This window comes from Neomonachus schauinslandi, chromosome 6, assembly GCF_002201575.2.
Source record: "Neomonachus schauinslandi chromosome 6, ASM220157v2, whole genome shotgun sequence".
NCBI lineage: Eukaryota > Metazoa > Chordata > Mammalia > Carnivora > Phocidae > Neomonachus > Neomonachus schauinslandi.
Genome location: NC_058408.1, coordinates 142,554,005 through 142,572,609, shown reverse-complemented (window position 1 = coordinate 142,572,609; position 18,605 = coordinate 142,554,005). Strand labels below are relative to the sequence as shown.

Below are 18,605 nucleotides of genomic sequence, written 5' to 3'. Positions count from 1 at the left end.
CCTAGTTTTTACATTTTTAAATGTAATATACACACATACATACAAGGACAATTACTCTTTCAGCAAGAACAGTTGCTCCAAGAACGGAAGATATGGCCTCCTGGCCTGCAAAGCCTATAATATTTACCATCTAGTCCTTTACAGAAGAAGTTTGCTGACTCTTAGTCTAGACTCTAGGGTATCACCATGTGTGTGAGTGAGTGAGGTAAGGCAGAGGACACAATTGTGAAGGCCAGGTGGCCAGGATATTGGCAGGATCATCCACACGGGTATAGAAACCATAATTATGACAGTAGTGTTGGAGAGTGACAGAAGTTAGAAGTAAGAGTCAAGGAATGAGGGGTTGTGACCTGGGATCTGCAATACCTATAGAGGACTGTCACTGAGAGGAATCACATGTGGTCTAGTCTGATAGCATGAAGTTCAATATTTACAGTTCAAGGGAGGAGAGAGAATGCTCTAGAAGTAGCTAGGGGGAAGAGCTAGTCTGTCACTGATCCACCTCCAGGCACCAGTGGTTTGAAGGAGGACTAGAGCCACCCCATGACACAGCTGCAGGGGCAGCAGAGTGCCCAGAGATGGCCTGGGTGCCCGAGTTAATGGTGGCCTGAGCAAAGAGCACAAGAGAAGGGACAGGTAAGCCAGTCCCCCACTGGCTGAAAAGCTCTGCAGAGGAAGCCTTTGAGCTGAGGCTTAAAGTATTGGTAGGGGTTGGTCAGGTAACAATGGGTGGGATAGGAAGAAGAGAAGGGATATACAGGTGTAGGAAAGCATGATTTATTTGAACACTGACCTCAGAAAGTCACAAATGAACTTCGATACAGCTGGACATTCAAAATCAGTGCAATTAGGAGCTTTGAATGAAGAGTATTATTTCTTCTTTAGTATTTGCATGCTGGGGCTTAAGTAGATTGAGAGCCCCATGTAGATAGGTAGATGCTCTATAAATGAAAGAAGACACACATTGAACTTTCACACTTGTTACTTCCCCACAGGTATAGTAGAAACTGTTTTATATAAATCTTTATATGGAGATTCATTCATTCATCTCTCCAGCATTTTTTGAGAGTATCTCATCTGCCAGGCATTGGGGATATAGTGTGAATAACACAAGTAATTACATTGACGTATGATCAGTGCTAAGACGGGATGATATTGATGCTCCATGCCTTGGCATCTAAACTAATCTGGGGGCTAGGGAAGAATCCTGGAGGAAGTGACAATTAATGTGGAGAAATAGATTGTTGTTAGAACAAGGAATGGGTGGTGGTGGTAAATATCCCAAGGGAGGTGATGGCACTCATTGGGTTGGAGGTGGGAGAAAGGGCTGTTTAAGGCACTGAAAGATAGAGCGTGGTGAGAGATGGACCTGGAAAGATGATGGGGGCCTGGACCGGAGTGGTGTCTCCATCTTCAAGAAGCTTCTGGCAAGTGTTCGAAGTCTTTCTTCTCTCTAGGCTGCCAAGTCCAAGAAGGCAGGAACCAAGTCTGTCCTGTTCACTGCCTTGCACCTACCTATCAGGCGCTTATTTCTCGTATCTGGCACGTGGTAGGTACTCAATAATGGTTTGTTGAAGGAATGTGTAATTGTGAACTGTAGTCTAACTCTCTGAAACTGTTAGTTTCAGTGTAAATACCTTCATTCCGGCATTCTTGTAAACAAAATGATGAATGTGAAAGCATTTTGTAAACTATAAAACATGATACTTGATTTAAAGCTATATTATGTTGCAAATATGTATAATGTAGTACTTCTTTTGTGCCACTAAGAACTGTTTTTTTTTTTTTTTTTTGAGAATCTTATTAGCTTTATTCAAAACCTCCAAACATTGTATTAGAGGAATTATCCAGTTATATATAGTATAAAAGTAGCTTGATTAGGGAAAAAACCTTCACCAGCCTGATCACTTCCTTTTAACACTTCCTATAGTGGCTTCTAGCATATTCAGGTTGCTTGTTTTCTATGAAGTGAGCATTAATCAACAACAAGTAATTATGCTTTTCTCCTGGTTCAGAATAGATCCTATCTTGCTCCTCGTTGTGTACTCATCCATCTTCACCAGCGAAAAATCAACTCCTTGAAAACAAGCAACTTGCATTTTTACCAGCATTATGGCTATTAGCTGGTACTTAATACCTATTGGCTGAATTTTTTAAAATTTATTTTTAAAAAGATTTTATTTATTTGTCAGAGAGAGAGAGAGAGAGCACACAAGCAGGGGGAGTGGCAGGCAGAGGGAGAAGCAGCCCCCCCCCCACGGAGCAGGGACTCCATCCCAGGACCCTGGGATCATTACCTGAGCCGAAGGCAGATGCTTAACCAACCGAGCCACCCAGGCATTCCATCCTATTGGCTGAATTTAATAAAATTTATTCTGGAAGTTGAGACTATTCACAAATAAAGTACTAGACGCTAATTGTACCTAGTGCACTTAAATGATCATTGGCTATTATATTACCAAATGCTTCATCTACTTTAACTTGAGAGAAAAGAATGATGCAGAAATACTGAATTTCATTTTTTGCTCCAAATTTTCTAGTGTTTGTTTTGTTTTAGGTCTACCACATAATGAGTAATAATAAATGAGATTATTTTACCATCTTCTTCAAGATATGATAACGAAAAGGTAAGAATGTTGGAAAGCTTTTTCTGACACTTAGGTCGTTTCCTTTTATTTTATTCTGTTACATTTCTCTATGGCCTACTAATAGTTTTCTATCTACAGCATTTAAAAGCTATATTTGCTCTTATGTTTAGCTCTTTAATTTTGACTTAATTATTATATACACAAACAAGTCTCTTGATCCTGCCTCATAAAACAGTTCCTATAGCTTCTTAGTACTTGTTGCTCAACTCTGTCTGGTTCTTAATTTTGGGAGAGTGAGTTTAGACATTTAGAGTGGCCCAAGCATTTTGAAGGAAGAACTCTCTGAAGTTAATTTTTAAATAACCTTTTTTAGACTCTGTGATGTATCTTTTGTCTGCATTTCCCACGTTTTCTTTCTTTATAGTGATAAATTTAAATAGAAAAACCTCTTTGCTGAGGCAAAGAATGAGGGGGAAAATGCTTTTCGAGTGTATGTACTGTGGATTCCTTGTGCCCGGATACAGTACTGTCATTCATTCGAATATCCCATCCATTATTACAAAATGTGTAATAAATTTGCAACAATTTATTCCACTGCTGCTTTCTCAATTTTTCTTCTGAACTCATCTTAATTTCATACCTAGGATTTGAGTAATTAGATTCAGTTTAAATGGCTTTCAAGTTCTAGGTGTACGTTAGTGAACATTAAAATTGTAAATCAATAATAAAAGACTGTAGCAAGCGGCCTGAGAAATTGATTTCCCCCCCCAACACTCATTTTTCTTATGTTTCTTTGTGATGTGTGCTGAATGTTAAGGTTACAACACTCCCACGTATCTTCAAACATTATGCAAAGTCTGTTTTGCTGCAGAACTTCCTGCCCTCTTGTCAGATTACTGTCTCCAGTCTGTCCTCAAAACTCACCTTCTCTGAGGGCTCCCATTCCCCAATCTTTGTGTCAGCAACTTTTTAATTTTACCGATATGAAATAAGCTTGCTAATTTATTTATTGCGTCCCTCCTCCCCCTGCTAGTCCGTCAAGGGACGGGTCACTACTATTAACCAGTGGTGAGCAGCGCTGGCCTAGCGATAGCTGCTCAATGCATTTCCGATAAACGGATATATATGGCATTTTCATTCAGCGGAGACGGATCATTCCCTAGGCGGACGGGACCTGACTGTAACTTTGCATGACTCCGCACAAAGCAGGTCCAAAATCTGTGCAGACGCCTTCTTTCTCGCCAGGCAGAGACTCTGACCCAAGTATCACCTTTCCCACCTCGATTCTCGCTCAAGGAGAGAGGGGCCTGAGAACCCTCCCCCATACGTTTCCCCGAGGAGGCCGGAGGAGACACCGGGGCGCACGAAGGGCGCATACCGCCGCCACGTCAGCCAGCGCGCGCGACGGCAGCGCGCCTGCGCGCGGAGGACCGTTTTCCCCCTACATCCGGGGCCTGGGCGGCGGCAGCGCCGCCGTGCGGGGGTCACGTGGCTCTTTCCTTTCCGTCTCTGGCCGGCTGGGCGCGGGCGACTGCAGGCGAGGCGCGTGGGACCTCGCGCTGGTTCCCCTTCGTCTCCTCTCCCGGCCCGGGCCACTAAGGAGTTCGCTGACGCCGGGTGAGCTGAGCCTGCCGCCAAGATGCCGGCCTATTTCCAGAGGCCGGAAAATGCCCTCAAGCGCGCCAACGGTGAGTAGGGTAGGGGATCGGGGCGCGCCGGGCTGGGTCGGCCCGAGGCCTCTGAGGTCGAGGGGCCCGGGCCTGCTTCTCGCTGCTGCGCTGCCTGGCTGCGGCCGGAGAGGTGGTCGATGCGACCTGCCCGCCGCCGTCCGGGCCCGTGGGTGGGCATGGTTTCCCTTCTCGCTCCAACCGACCGGGGCGGGTGGGAGGTGCGGAGCCGGGAACCGTCTCTCTGGGGGCCCTTCCTTCCCCCCGCTGCCTCCTGGTGCGTCTCGGGGGCCGCCGTCCCGGAGACAGGTTTCCGGGGCCCGAGTTCCTTACCCGCCTTGTTCGCTTCCGCCCGGCGCCCCAGGCCGCCGGGCTCCCGGCTGCTTAGGCCCCGTGCCCCCAGCCGCCATCTGGGAGTGCCGGGGAGGAAGAAACATGGCTCCCTCCCGGGGACAATGCACGCGAGAACCTCGACTCCACCTCCTGCCGGCGCCGGGAGTCGGGCAGTCCCACCTCCGGCCCTCCTGCAGACACCTCCGCCCCCCAAACCCAGCGCTGGGCTTTGCTGGGTCAGGGTCCACTTACCCCTTTCCCGTCACTATAACTCTGCTTCGGAGACTCTGACTCATTTAACCTGTTACCTGTTTTTTTCTGGCATTGATTATTGGCCTTTTCCAAATCACATGAAGTTGGAACTTAGAACTTAGAGTTAATACTGTAAGAGAGGGACTTCAAGTTCTCGCTTAAAGATGGCCCCAACGAAATTGAGGCCTAGAGAGAGTGTTTTTACCCAAGGTCACTCTGGGAGTTAGTTGTTGAGCCAGGAGACTAGAACCAAGGTCTCTAGACTTTCCGATTAGTCGTTTTTTCGCCACAGCGCTACTGCCTGCGATTTTTATTTCTAGTGTACTTAAGCCACGGGCCCTGTCAGGAAAACTTGTGCGTGTCCTGGTCTGTTCAAGAAGCATTTATTACGTTGCCATTATTGGGGTGCAATGTATTATGCATTGCTCTGGCTTTTAAAAACTTTATCGTTTAGAGTTTTTTTTTTTTTTAAGATTTTATTTATTTGAGAGAGAGAGAGAGCACGAGAGGGGGGAGGGTCCGAGGGAGAAGCAGACTCCCCGCTCAGCGGGGAGCCCGATGCGGGACTCGACCCCGGGACTCCAGGATCATGACCTGAGCCCAAGGCAGATGCTTAACCAACTGAGCCACCCAGGCGCCCCTCGTTTAGAGATTTTTAAGCCCAACAATTTCTAAGTGTGTAGGGCGTCCATAGCTCTTATTTTCACCCTTTCTGTACCCAAACAAGTTTTGGGTCTTATCCATGTTGTAGGTGGATATATCGTGTCTGTTACAGTTTTAGTTCATGGAGCTTATTTTGTTAGTTTGTGTGAAAATTAATCTTGTGAAAAGGTCAATTTCAGTCAATAATAAAATTAATACTACTGATAACCTGTCAGGACTAAAGGTGTGTTTGTCACATGGTTGTTATTTTAAAAGTAACAATTTGGGGGTTGGTAAGAGTGTGGAATATGATCGTCCGCATTCTTTGGAATATAGTACAGTAATTGTTTTAAAAATCGGGTTAAAACTACAACTTAGATCTGATGACTACTCATTTTAACCAGTGACCTAATGGTTAGAACAGGCAAGAATTAAGGATGTTAATTTTTTTTTTTAAGATTTTATTTATTTATTTGACAGAGAGACACAGTGAGAGAGGGAACACAAGCAGGGGGAGTGGGAGAGGGAGAAGCAGGCTTCCTGCAGAATGGGGAGCCGGATGCGGGGCTCGATCCCAGGACCCTGGGATCATGACCTGAGCTGAAGGCAGATGCTTAACGACTGAGCCACCCAGGCGCCCCTAATTTTTTTTTTTAAGATTTTATTTATTTAGGAGAGAAAGAGAGGGCGCCCACGAGCAGGGCAGGGGAGAGGATCAGAAGGAGAGGGAGGAGCAGACTCCCCCATGCCCCAGGGACACCCCCCCAATCATGACCTGAGCTGAAGGCAGACATCCACCACTGAGCCACCCAGACACCCAAGGATATTAATTTCTAGGAAAGAAAATAGATTGAAATGGAAATTTATCACTACAAAATGAACTGCAGCAAAGTTAGAATCTTTTTCTTCTGTTTAGAAACTTAGAATTATATTATGGTATACAAAATGACTGGGATTCAATTACTGTTCTAATTGCTATTGTAGATCTGTTTTACAGTCATTTGCTTCAGATAGGCGTTTTTTCCATGCTAATAGGCTGAAGCACTGTACTCTTGATGGCCTAAATACTACACATTTGATGTGTTCAGGCCTTGTTTGTTTCATCACTCCTCCCTTCTGAATCTTCATTTGAACTTAGTATTTCAGTAATTTTTTTAAATTAGAAGGGTTTTCTGATGTGTGACAAATCTTAAATCTTTTTACATGTTTTCTAAGTTGAAATAGATTTGATTCATGAAGGCAAAGTTGGGGAAAGCATCTGAAATTAAAGTAGGCAAGATGAGCAAGGGGCACCTGGGGGGTACTTTAATTTGGTGTAGGTTTTTATAAGGCTGTACTGTCTCCTTGCTGTAGTCCTTTTAAAATGTAGGTTGGGTGTTTCTGTAGTATAGGCCTTAGCTTTCAAGTAGTAATTTCTGTACCTTTGATCTTGTGAATGAGAGCTGTCTGAAAGTGTTAAAGTGAGCAGAATGTGGATGGCACATGGCACTGCTTACAAAATTTACAAAACTAGGATTATAAAAGCACATTTCATTCGATGGAGATAATCTCATTGTATGTAAATGTTTTATCTGTAACAGCCTCAAACACATTTAGAACTAATTCGTTTTATTATCTTAATAAAATGTGAATAAGTTTAGAGTAGTTCAGGTCATCTTAGCCTGTAATTCAGAACAATATTTTTGGAAACGATTATAGTAATCACTCAGGAAGATGAAAACTTGGCCCAGCATTTACAGGCAAGAAATTCATACATGAGAATCATTTGGGAAAAGCCCCTTTTCCAAATTATGTTGTCAGTAGTATGGAGTTAATTGCTCCTGATCTTGTAACATCCTTTTAATTTATAGTCTACCAGTGATTTATAAAGTTGTCATTAAACCCACAAATTGTGTAATATTGTAGCTTATCTACTTGGTCTGTTGGCACAGATAAACTAATATTATTAAAGGGCAGACCTAAACTTTTTCTTTTAGAGATAGTTTGTCATTGTGTCCGAAAGGTAACTTCAGAATGCCTACCCTCCTAGTATTAGTTCATAATTCCAGATTTTAATCTTTATTTCAAGAATATCAATTTGGAAATGAGCATTTTTTAAAACATTGCAACAGAACCTTTAATGTGTGGTATTTCTTTCTAGCCTCAAAAACTTTCTTTTTCCTTATTAGATAAGTAATAGGAACTAAATTCTCCCAGTATGTAAATTAGGGTAAAGGCAGGAACTCACCCTAATGGATTATCATGGTTTCTGTTCCCATTCCATTTTTTTACTTTAAAAACATTCTTGCTTGGTACCCATGTCTGCTTTTTTTCTTGGTGATGGTGGAGGTGTCCTATAAAAAATTATTTTTTATTTTATTTATTTATTTTTAAAGATTTTATTTATTTATTTGAGAGAGAGAGAGAGAACACATGAGAGGGGATAGGGTCAGAGGACGAAGCAGACTCCCTGCCGAGCAGGGAGCCCGATGCGGGACTCGATCCAGGGACTCCAGGATCACGACCTGAGCTGAAGGCAGTCGCCTAACCAACTGAGCCACCCAGGCGCCCTAAAAAATTATTTTTTAGTGCATTTGCTTTGGTTTGTTTGAATCTCTTGTTTCAGAGTTTGAAAGTGGAATTTGGAATCATAAATCTTGATTGGCTGTTTAGGAATTGAAAATTTTAGGGACGCCTGGGTGGCTCAGTCAGTTAAGCATCTGCCTTCGGCTCAGGTCATGATCCCAGGGTCCTGGGATCGAGCCCTGCGTTGGGCTCCCTGCTCTGCAGGAAGCCTGCTTCTCCCTCTCCCACTTCCCCTTGCTTGTGTTCCTTCTCTTGCTGTGTCTCTCCCTGTCAAATAAATAAATGAAATCTTAAAAAAAAGAAAGAAATCACACTCCCCTATTTAAAAATAAGAGATTGGGTAGGTGAATTATTTTTAGACAGTTTATTATTTTGTCATCACCATGCTGGGGCCAGTTCTCAACTTTAACTCTCTTTGTGCCTGTTCTATGTTACAAGCATTTTGACAGTGTTTAAATAGGATAGTATAAGATTTAAATCCTCAACCTAAGACTGGGAATTGGGTATAATAGATTGTTTTGGTGCTGCTGGTGTGCTATTTAATGTGGATGATAAATTTAACTAAAAACATTTACTTCCAAATTTTTGGCTGATTGAGGCCTTTCCTGTTAAATAGTTGTTAAAAACACCTAAGGTACTGTTGGATTTTAGAAAATAACTTTGTATATGTATGCTTCAGGAAGAAGATAGGTAGGTCCTCCCCTTAGAACAGGAAAGGCTTATTATTTTAACAAAGTATCTAGTTGTATTACATTTTTGTTTCCTCTTACGGGGGTTTTTTGTTTTGTTTTTTTGTAATAAAATGGACTCAAATGAAAATGGACTTTACCCCATATTGCCAGGATTAGTGTTGACATTGACTTGAATTATTGTAGAGAGGTTTGTTTTCACTTGCATCTGAAGAATATGATTTGATATAATGTGGGATGACATAGGGTATTGTGTAAAGATAGTTATTTCAGTATATTTTGTGATTTATCTTGTTGCAAACTTGTTAATATACCAGAGCTGGAGTATTGTTTGTAGTTTTCCTGGAGGAAAGAATGTTCAGAAGCAACATTCCTGAAAGATGTGATAGTTGGGAGAAGAAATAATAAAAAATTACTAAATCTGTACATCTAGTAAAACTCCCAAATAAGGGACGTTTCTGCCTGTTGTTTGCCTAGCACAGTTACATGGTTTATAATGTTGTATGGTGTTAACTCTTAAAAATAATTCTTTGTTTAAGATTTTTTTCTTAGGAGGAAAGCAATGATTTTTAACAATGGGAGTGTAGTGTTTTAAGACCTTTTTTTAAAATAGTGTAAACTAGTGTTTTGGTTCCCCAAATTATTTTTCAGATGTTCAGTGGAAAGATTTTTTGTGTGTGCAATTCAGCAGTTATTGAATTTTAAGTTGAACATAATCAGATGACTTAGGTTAGATAGCTCCCCTCCCCCATTTACTAAGTTTTGTGCAGAAGGAAAATAAAAGATGAGAAAAAATAGGATAAATTTTAACCTTTGTCAGAAATAATGTGATAGAGGAGTCTTTGCTTTTGACTGAATTTCAAAATGAGCAGTATACATAAAACCTGAGATTGGAGCTGGATTTTGAAATAGTGCCACATGCAGAATGCCTTCAGGTTTAGGTGGTACTAAATTTGTAAGTGTATAATTTTTTTTTGCTATGCATTCTAAAATTTTTTGTCTTTGAAAATAAGCTTTATTAAACTTTTTTTTAATAAACTTAATTTTAGAAGGTCAAGATTTACAGAATTATTGCAAGTATAGTACAGAGTATTTTCATATAAACCAAACCTACTGATATCTTATATCATTTTGGTACATTTGTTACAAGTAATGAGCCAATACTGATACATTGTTTTTTTTTAAGATTTTATTTATTTGAGAGAGACAGAGAGAGCACCAGTGGGGAGGAGAAGGAGAAGCAGGCTCCGTGTGCTGAGCAAGATGATCAGGGCCCTGGGATCACGACCTGGGCCAAAGGCAGCAGCTTAACGGACTGAGCCACCCAGGCTCCCCAATACTGATACGTTGTTAATGAAAGTCCATACTTTTTCCAGATTTCCCTAGCTTTCCCTTATGTCCTTTTTTGAACTCCAGGATCCCATCTAGGATACCATATTACATTTAAGTGTCCTGTCTCCTTAGGCACCTCCCCTTGTTATGACAGTTCCTTAGATTTTCCTTGTTGATAATCTTGACAGGTTTTGAGGAGTACTGGTCAAGTATTTTATGGACTGTCCCTCATTTGGGGTTTGTCTTAATATTTTTTTTCATGTTTAGACTGGAAAAATAAGTGGAGAGATAGTCCATAGATTGGAAGACTAAATATTGTTAAATTGTTAGTTCTTCCAAATGTGATCTATAGATTCAGTAAAATTTGAATGAAAATTCCAGTGAGCTAATTTGTAGATATTAAACTAATTCTGAGTTTATATGGAAGGGTAAAAGACTTAGTAAGCCAAATAATACTGAAGAACAAAGTTGGAGCACACTACTTGGTTTGAAGACTAAGTCTATAGTAATCAAGACAGTGAGGTATTAGCAGAAAACTAGATATATTGCAATAGAGGGTGATCAGAATAGAGAACCTAAAAGCAGGCCCACATAAATAGTCAGTTGATCTTAAAGGGAACAGAGTGAATCTAATTGACTGTCTAACTGCCAGTCTAATGATTTTTCTGCCTGGAGTCTTAGCATGAACTAGTAAAAATTTGCTCAGCCAGATCACTGTGACTGAAGTTATACTTGACTTTACTGTGTTTGCTGGGGAGAGATTTTTTTTCCCTCATGATCTCAATTTCTGGAACTTAGAAGGACACATTTGGTACAGTGTAATTGAGTGAAATCCAGTTTTATCTGTAGACCATATTTTGAGATAGTACCAGTTTTTCATTGTTTTAACTCTTGATAGTTTTGGCATGGCTTTAGATGTCGAAAATAAATGTGATCTAAAAAGAGATGGTACTGAGTTCAGAAATTAAAATAACCAATTTAAGCAAGATTGAGATTTCTGTATAGTATACATAATGGATTTTAATTTTCCTGAATTATTTTTCCAGAATTTCTTGAGGTTGGAAAAAAGCAGCCTGCTTTGGATGTGCTTTATGATGTTATGAAAAGTAAGAAACACAGAACATGGCAAAAGATACACGAGCCGATTATGTTGAAATACTTGGAACTTTGCGTGGATCTTCGCAAGAGCCATTTGGCTAAAGAGGGATTATACCAGTATAAGAACATTTGTCAACAGGTATGAAAAGAGCTAGGTTTTATATTTTTAAAAAGTGCTTTTAGTAACTGTCAGATGAGTTTACTTTCCAGAGTTATAATATGCTTTATATCCTAAAATTTGCTCTTAAAATATTTTATGGTTTGTTGAAAAAGTGTTTTAAGGCGCTCTCTCTTTTTGGTTAGGTGAACATCAAATCTCTAGAGGATGTTGTTAGGGCATATTTGAAATTGGCAGAGGAAAAAACTGAAGCTGCTAAAGAAGAATCTCAGCAGATGGTCCTAGACATAGAAGATCTGGATAATATTCAAACTCCTGAGAGGTATGTAGGTTAAATTGCTGATACATTTTCCTCAGTTTTTCTTTACATGTGTCTCCATCATCGTTGTTTGAGGTGTAGATGTTCATTGGAAAGAATGCTTATCTTCAGAATTTTAAATGTATAGTAACAAAACCATACTATTCAAAATTGGTAAGAGTGGGAAATCTTCAGATAGGAGGCAGATACTGATTTAAATGGTTGTAATATGCATTGGAGATTCAAATATTTGAACGCGTGACAGCTTTACAGTGCCTCCAAAGTTGTAGGAAGAATTCACACTTTTTTATACTGACCATTGTTGGTTTTGGTTTTTTAATCATATGGCAAAGTAGGAAATCATGTCTAAAATTGCTTTCAACTTTTTAAATTTTTTTTTTTTTTTTTTTTTTAAGTGTTCTCCTAAGTGCTGTAAGTGGTGAAGACACTCAGGATCGTACTGACAGATTACTTTTAACTCCATGGGTTAAATTCCTTTGGGAATCATATAGACAGTGTTTGGACCTTCTTCGAAACAATTCCAGAGTAGAGCGTCTCTACCATGATATTGCCCAACAAGGTAGGATGAAAACTGGATTTGAAAAGTTGACTTTTAGGGAAAGATTTTGCAAAAGATGGACAAGGTTAACCTGTTTTTCTCCACAGTACTTATTTTATAGTTTTTAGCTTTATTGAAAGATGATTGGCATTCATTTAAATATTAAATAAGTGACTATAAGAAATTTGTTTTACTTGTTAGGGTAATTCTATATGAAATCCACTTCACGAATATCTGAAAGACAAAGTCATTTTGGGATTTTCCAGGTGACTAAAAACAAGTGGAACTTTTTGCTTTCTGATAAACTTGAGTTCTTCTTTTGACTTCACTACTACATATTCTCAACCATGCCATGGGTTTATGAGGTCTTTTTAAACTTTGGACTTCTAGGATTCCTTGAAAAATACTTAGTTTTATTTTCTTAAACAGTATCACTGAATATAGAACTAAGTCATTTTGATGACTCAGGATCGTCATAAAAAGTATCCGGTTGTTACACTGTATATACAATTGATGCTTGAACAACTTGGGGGGGCAGTTGTTAGAGGTGCTGACGGACACACCCCTTTGCTTCCACTCCTGCACAGTTGAAAATGCACCTATGACTTGACTACCCAAGACCTTAACTACTAATAGCCTCTTGTTAACCAGAAGCCTTACTGGTAACATAAACAGTTGATTAACACATATTTTGTATGTTATATGTGTTATATTCTTAAAACAGGTAAGCTAGAGAAAAGAAAGTGTTAAAATCATAAGGAAGAGAAAATTTACAGTACTGTATCAAAAAATCTATACGTTAGTGTACCTATGTAGTTCAAACCCTTGTTTAAGGATTAACTGTATTTTGAATCCTGAACCAAATGAAGTTCATTTTCTTAATCTTGTATCTTTTCCTTACTGTCACTTGCTGTTAATGCAGCTTTTTAACTATATATGAATCGAATATATGTGACTTGAGAGTGGCTTTTGGCTTTCTCTTACTTTGGCCTTAGTACAACTTTGTATTGCCATTCTTTTCAATATGCGGGACGATTGGCATTTGTTTATTCAAGTTGTGAGTGACTGTAAGAATATTTTACTATGAGCATTAGAACCTGTGTTCAGTTTTGCCTACATGGCTAGCATGTGTGAATTTTCATTGAACACAAGTACACTTGGGGCTTTTGATAACTACTGATAATAAATGTTAACTTGAAGTTAAGCTGCATCCCTTTGTTTGGGGCCTGTTGAAATAGAAATCTCTTTTAAGAGCAAAGGAATTCTGAAACAATTATATTGCATATATGACAGTAGAAAATTATTTTAATGACAGAGCAAGTAGTTAAAGCATGCATCTATGTACACAGTTGAAATCAGGTTACCATAAGCCCACAGTTTGATAGCAAGGCTCTTTATATTTCAGGCTAGAATTTTTTGTTCTTTTAGGATTTGAAGTGGTAGGTGTTTGAAAGGGGAGTCCCTCCTACACCTTAATTTGAATAGTTTCCCATTTGTAAACTCTCCTAGAACCCCAGCACCAAATTCTAGTTCTGGGCCAGGACTATGTCCAAAAGATGGTCAGGACACATGATGAAGTGACCAAGGACTTACCATTTCTAAAGACTGATTATAAGTTTGGTAAATCTTGTTAAAATAACTGATTTTAATATTTGAAATAAAAGTAATTCAAATACTTAGTGATGGTGGAAAGTACCTAATATATCTTATAATTAATTACGCCTATAGCTTTCAAATTCTGCCTCCAGTACACTCGTAAGGCTGAATTCCGTAAGCTGTGTGACAATTTGAGAATGCACTTGTCACAAATTCAACGTCACCATAACCAGAGCACAGCAATCAATCTTAATAATCCAGAGAGCCAGTCCATGCATTTGGAAACCAGACTTGTTCAGTTGGACAGTGCTATCAGCATGGAATTATGGCAGGTATGTTATGAACTATTTGCTGTCTTTTGTAGTCATAATAACCCATATTACTTTTTTATTAATTTTTTTTTGGTGAGTAAAGTGATAGAAGTTTATTAAGCAAGGATACAGAAAAAGCTCTCAGGAGTGAGAGGGGTCCCGACAAGGTTGCCTACTTTTTTTTTCTTTAATCATTATCTTCATCTTGTTATTTATTGGTTAATTTCAATAGATAATTGAGGAATTTAAGATTGTCTAATGGAGAACCAAGAGTTCTGGACAGGCAGTCTCAGGATATTTTGGTTCTAGTTGCCTGCTGTGAAATCTGGGCCAAATCAGGTAATCTCTTTTGGACCCGGTGGCTTTCCATATAAAACAATTCATCCTCATTGTTGCTCAAACTGTGGTTCAGTGCCTGTCTGTGAACTGTCTACTGATCCAGGATGAAATAATTAAAGAGAATATGCATTTATTAAGGGTGGGGTTGTTTTGTTCTTGGTTGTTTTGTTTTGGTTTGTTTTTGGTAGCAATTTCATGGTAATTTTATGTGTGTTTACTCTGTTTAGGAAAACTGAGCTTGTCTTTCAATTTATTTTCGTAATAATTTTGCTGTATTTCATAAAAATATTGGCGACAATAGGTTGGAAATTTAAAAAAACAGCTTGTACCTTTACTGTGATGTGGGAGAAACGCTGCACTAGATTGTCTCCTAGATTTCTTAGTGTTGCTTTGGCTTAGTAAACGTGTGGGGAAGAGCCTGCATTGGAAATCTCGGTGGTGTTGGGAGACTTGCCAACCACTTAGGCTTTTTTTGTTAAGAATTCCACGAAGGGGGCTCAGTTGGTTAAGCGTCTGCATTAAGCGTCTGCCTTCGGTTCAGGTCGTGATCCCAGGGTGCTGGGATCGAATCCCACATCGGGCTCCCTGCTCCGCGGGAAGTCTGCTGCTCTCCCTCTCTTAAATAAGTAAATAAAATCTTAGAAAAAAAAAGAGTTCTACAAAGATATTTTCACGTGATTTTGTAGTCCTGACTTGAAACTCAAATTTTTTTTTTTAAAGATTTTATTTATTTATCTGAGAGAGAGAATGAGAGACAGAGAGCATGAGAGGGAAGAGGGTCAGAGGGAGAAGCAGACCCCCCGCTGAGCGGGGAGCCCGATGTGGGATTCGATCCCGGTACTCCAGGACCATGACCTGAGCCACAACCAACTGAGCCACCCAGGCGCCCAAAACTTATAAATTTTTGACCAAAAGAAAAATCTACTTGAAATTCAAGAGGAAGAAGATTGGAAGTTTTTTAGCCAATTGAAACTGTGATTTCCTGCTCTTCAAAATATTTTCCTTTCTGTAGGGACACCCTTAAAACACTACCTGATGGGGCGCCTGGGTGGCTCAGTTGGTTAAGCGACTGCCTTCGGCTCGGGTCATGATCCTGGAGTCCCTGGATCGAGTCCCACATCGGGCTCCCTGCTCGGCAGGGAGTCTGCTTCTCCCTCTGACCCTCCTCCCTCTCATGCTCTCTGTCTCTCATTCTCTCTCTCTCAATTAAATAAATAAAATCTTTAAAAACAAAACAAAACAAAAAAACACTACCTGATGAAATAATGAGGAAAAAGAGGTCCTATAGAAGACAAACATGCTCATTATAGAACAAGTGGATAAATAGAAGAAACTATTCACACGTTATCTTATTACTCAGAAATAACCTCTATATTGTGTTTTATGTCCTTCCAGATTTTTTTCTTACACATTCTTCCAAGTAGTGTGATAATGATGCACTTAAAAAAAACTTTTTTAAGTCACATTTATTAAAGTGTAATTTACATTTAGCAAAACTCACCCTGAAATTTGAAAAATGCAGTCACCATCATAATCAGGATGTAAAACATTTCTTCAAAACTCCCTTCTGCCACTTTGCAATTAAACCCACCCTGATCCTTAAGAATCCATTGATCTGTTTTCTGTCAAAAGGATCGCATTTAATCATTAAAATGATCTGTTGTGGAAAAATTTGTAAGCATACAAAACCAAATTTTTAGAAGTTTACTTTGAAACATCTTTAGGACAGTCAAAAGAATGGGATTTAAAAATAACCTTTGCAAATTAAAGCACAGTTGACAAAGTTGTCAAGATAGTTGTAGCTAACCTAGTTATGTCAGGCTTCAGGCAGGGGCTGGTTGGTAGAAAGACTAAATAATAAAATGGAATTTTACAAAATTCTCTGGGGCCGATAGATATTCTTACAGATATTTGGTACCTTCTTAAAATTCACCCTTGCTACTACTGTGAAAGGGACAAAGAAAGTAAAAGCCTCTATTCTATTTCTATTAGTTGGCACATGTTCAAATACATCTTACCTGCTTTAAAAGCTGCTGTTGAGCACCAGCCCTGAAGCTCATTAGCATCTTGAACTGGACTGAGTGGAGTCGCATGTTGTGGCTGAAAGGGCAATGCATTTTTTTTTAAAGTGTTCTATCTTAATTTGAAGAAGTTTAAGGATTTAGTATTTTTGTGATCAAGGCAGTTTTCTGAAATAGATACTATAGATGAATAAAAGGAACCACACATAAAGGAATTTTACTTCCTTTTTTTTTTAATTCAGTAACAAAATGTTTTAGGTGTCATAAAGAGATTTGGATTAGATTTTTTTGTTTGTTTAGAATGCAGTGACTAATTTATACTAATTTATACTACTAATTTTAGGAAGCATTCAAAGCTGTGGAAGATATTCATGGACTATTCACCTTGTCTAAAAAACCACCTAAACCTCAGTTGATGGCAAATTACTATAATAAAGTCTCAACTGTGTTTTGGAAATCTGGAAATGCTCTTTTTCATGCATCTACACTCCATCGTCTTTACCATTTATCCAGAGAAATGAGAAAGAATCTTACACAAGAAGAGATGCAAAGGTAAGAATGTTACAGTCAAATAATACTGAAATTATGAAATAAATACCTTCTACTAAATGGCATGGTTCCAGGTTAGGGTTTCTGAACCTCTGCACCATTGACATTTGGGGCTGGATAATTTACTGTTGTGGGGGACTGCACTTAGGATGTTTTGCAGCATCCCTAGTATACCCACTGGATGCCGGCAGTAATTCTTCCACTTTTCACCGTCAGAAGTGTCTCCAGACATGGTTTTTCTCTGGTAGTATTCTTGGTCTTCAAGTAACTGTCTTTTGTCTGATAACCAACTCTGCCAAAAACCTGATTGAGAAAATCGAATATTAGGAAAGACAGTGTTATGGTATGAGGTTTCTATCCATATACGGTATTTAAAATCTAGTCTTAAGACAAACAAGAGAATTAAAGAAATAACTGCTGCCATCAAGTCACTTTTTCCCCTGATTATAAAATATAACTGAGTGTGTGTTTGAATATAGAGAAGGGGTTTATAACCTAGCAGTCTAAAAACCACTTTATTATTTTTTTTTAACAATACATGCAGTGTATTTTCTTTCAATCATGTTCGTTTTTTTTTTTAGTATGTTTCATTTGGACTCAGGGAGCTCGCAGACCACGCTTTTTTCTCTTACTGGCAGATCATGTTATTTTGGCCTCTAGTAGAATTATGTACACCAAATTGTTTTTCTTCTAGCTTTACAGCAATTATAGGAACCAACTAAATGAATTTTCCTAGTATATTTTCTTTGAAACTCTTAAGGACCATCCATGTTCATTATGTCATTCACTGTCCTTTATGTAATCCATGTCTGAGATTAAAAAAACAAACTTGGGTTCCTTTAAGGTACTTCTGTACTGTCCCTTTAGAAAATGCTATAATAGGGCGCCTGGGTGGCTCAGTTGGTTAAGCGACTGCCTTCGGCTCAGGTCATGATCCTGGAGTCCCTGGATCGAGTCCCGCATCGGGCTCCCTGCTCGGCAGGGAGTCTGCTTCTCCCTCTGGCCCTCTCTCTGTGCTCTCTCTCAAATAAATAAAAATCTTTAAAAAAAAAAAAAAATGAAAATGAAAATGCTATAATAACAGTATTATAATAATAAACATTAGGCTGTTTAACTCTATGTACATAATTTGCTTAATCTTTACAACAGCCTCCTGACTCAGAAAATTAAGTATCTTGCCTTAGGTTCCAGTCCTGGAAATGGTGAAGCTGAGATTCTAACTCTTGACCCTTGTGCTCCAGAGCCTACTATCCTTAATGTCCTATAGTGCTCTGAATTCAACCTGACTTTGCTCTTGTGTTCTAAGGAAGCTAAGATTTAGCCCCACCACGAATCCTTCGCTCCCCCAACCCCCCAGTCATGTTCACTTATGATCCTTTTAAGTTTTTCCCCTTTATTCATGTCATTTTTTTCCCTTAATTTTTAAAGCTGCCTTAATTGTTTTTCTAAGGAAGCATCGGGTATACAAATGTACCTATTCTACGTTTTAAACCCACAGCCTTTTTCTATAGCTGGCAAATATTGACAGTAAGTGGGTGGGTGAAGTTTGGCTTCTCCCAGGTATTCATTTTAGCACAGTTCGTTTCTCTTCATCTCATGTTTTGATGAATAACATACGAATACAGTCCGCCAATATGGCGCACATATT

At 39.2% G+C, this 18,605-nt stretch overlaps 1 protein-coding gene across 1 annotated transcript in view; it reads left to right on the top strand.

Moving 5' to 3' along the window:
* Nucleotides 1-3,929: 3,929 nt before the first annotated feature.
* The window catches only part of EIF3A (eukaryotic translation initiation factor 3 subunit A), a 36,860-nt gene continuing 22,184 nt past the window's right edge, over nt 3,930-18,605 (top strand). Inside the window, exons 1-6 of the mRNA XM_021700226.2 lie at nt 3,930-4,276; nt 11,115-11,305; nt 11,470-11,606; nt 11,999-12,162; nt 13,870-14,069; nt 16,752-16,960. Of these exons, the coding sequence (XP_021555901.1) occupies nt 4,228-4,276; nt 11,115-11,305; nt 11,470-11,606; nt 11,999-12,162; nt 13,870-14,069; nt 16,752-16,960 (950 nt within the window). The 5' untranslated portion in view covers nt 3,930-4,227. The remainder of the gene's footprint in view (nt 4,277-11,114; nt 11,306-11,469; nt 11,607-11,998; nt 12,163-13,869; nt 14,070-16,751; nt 16,961-18,605) is intronic.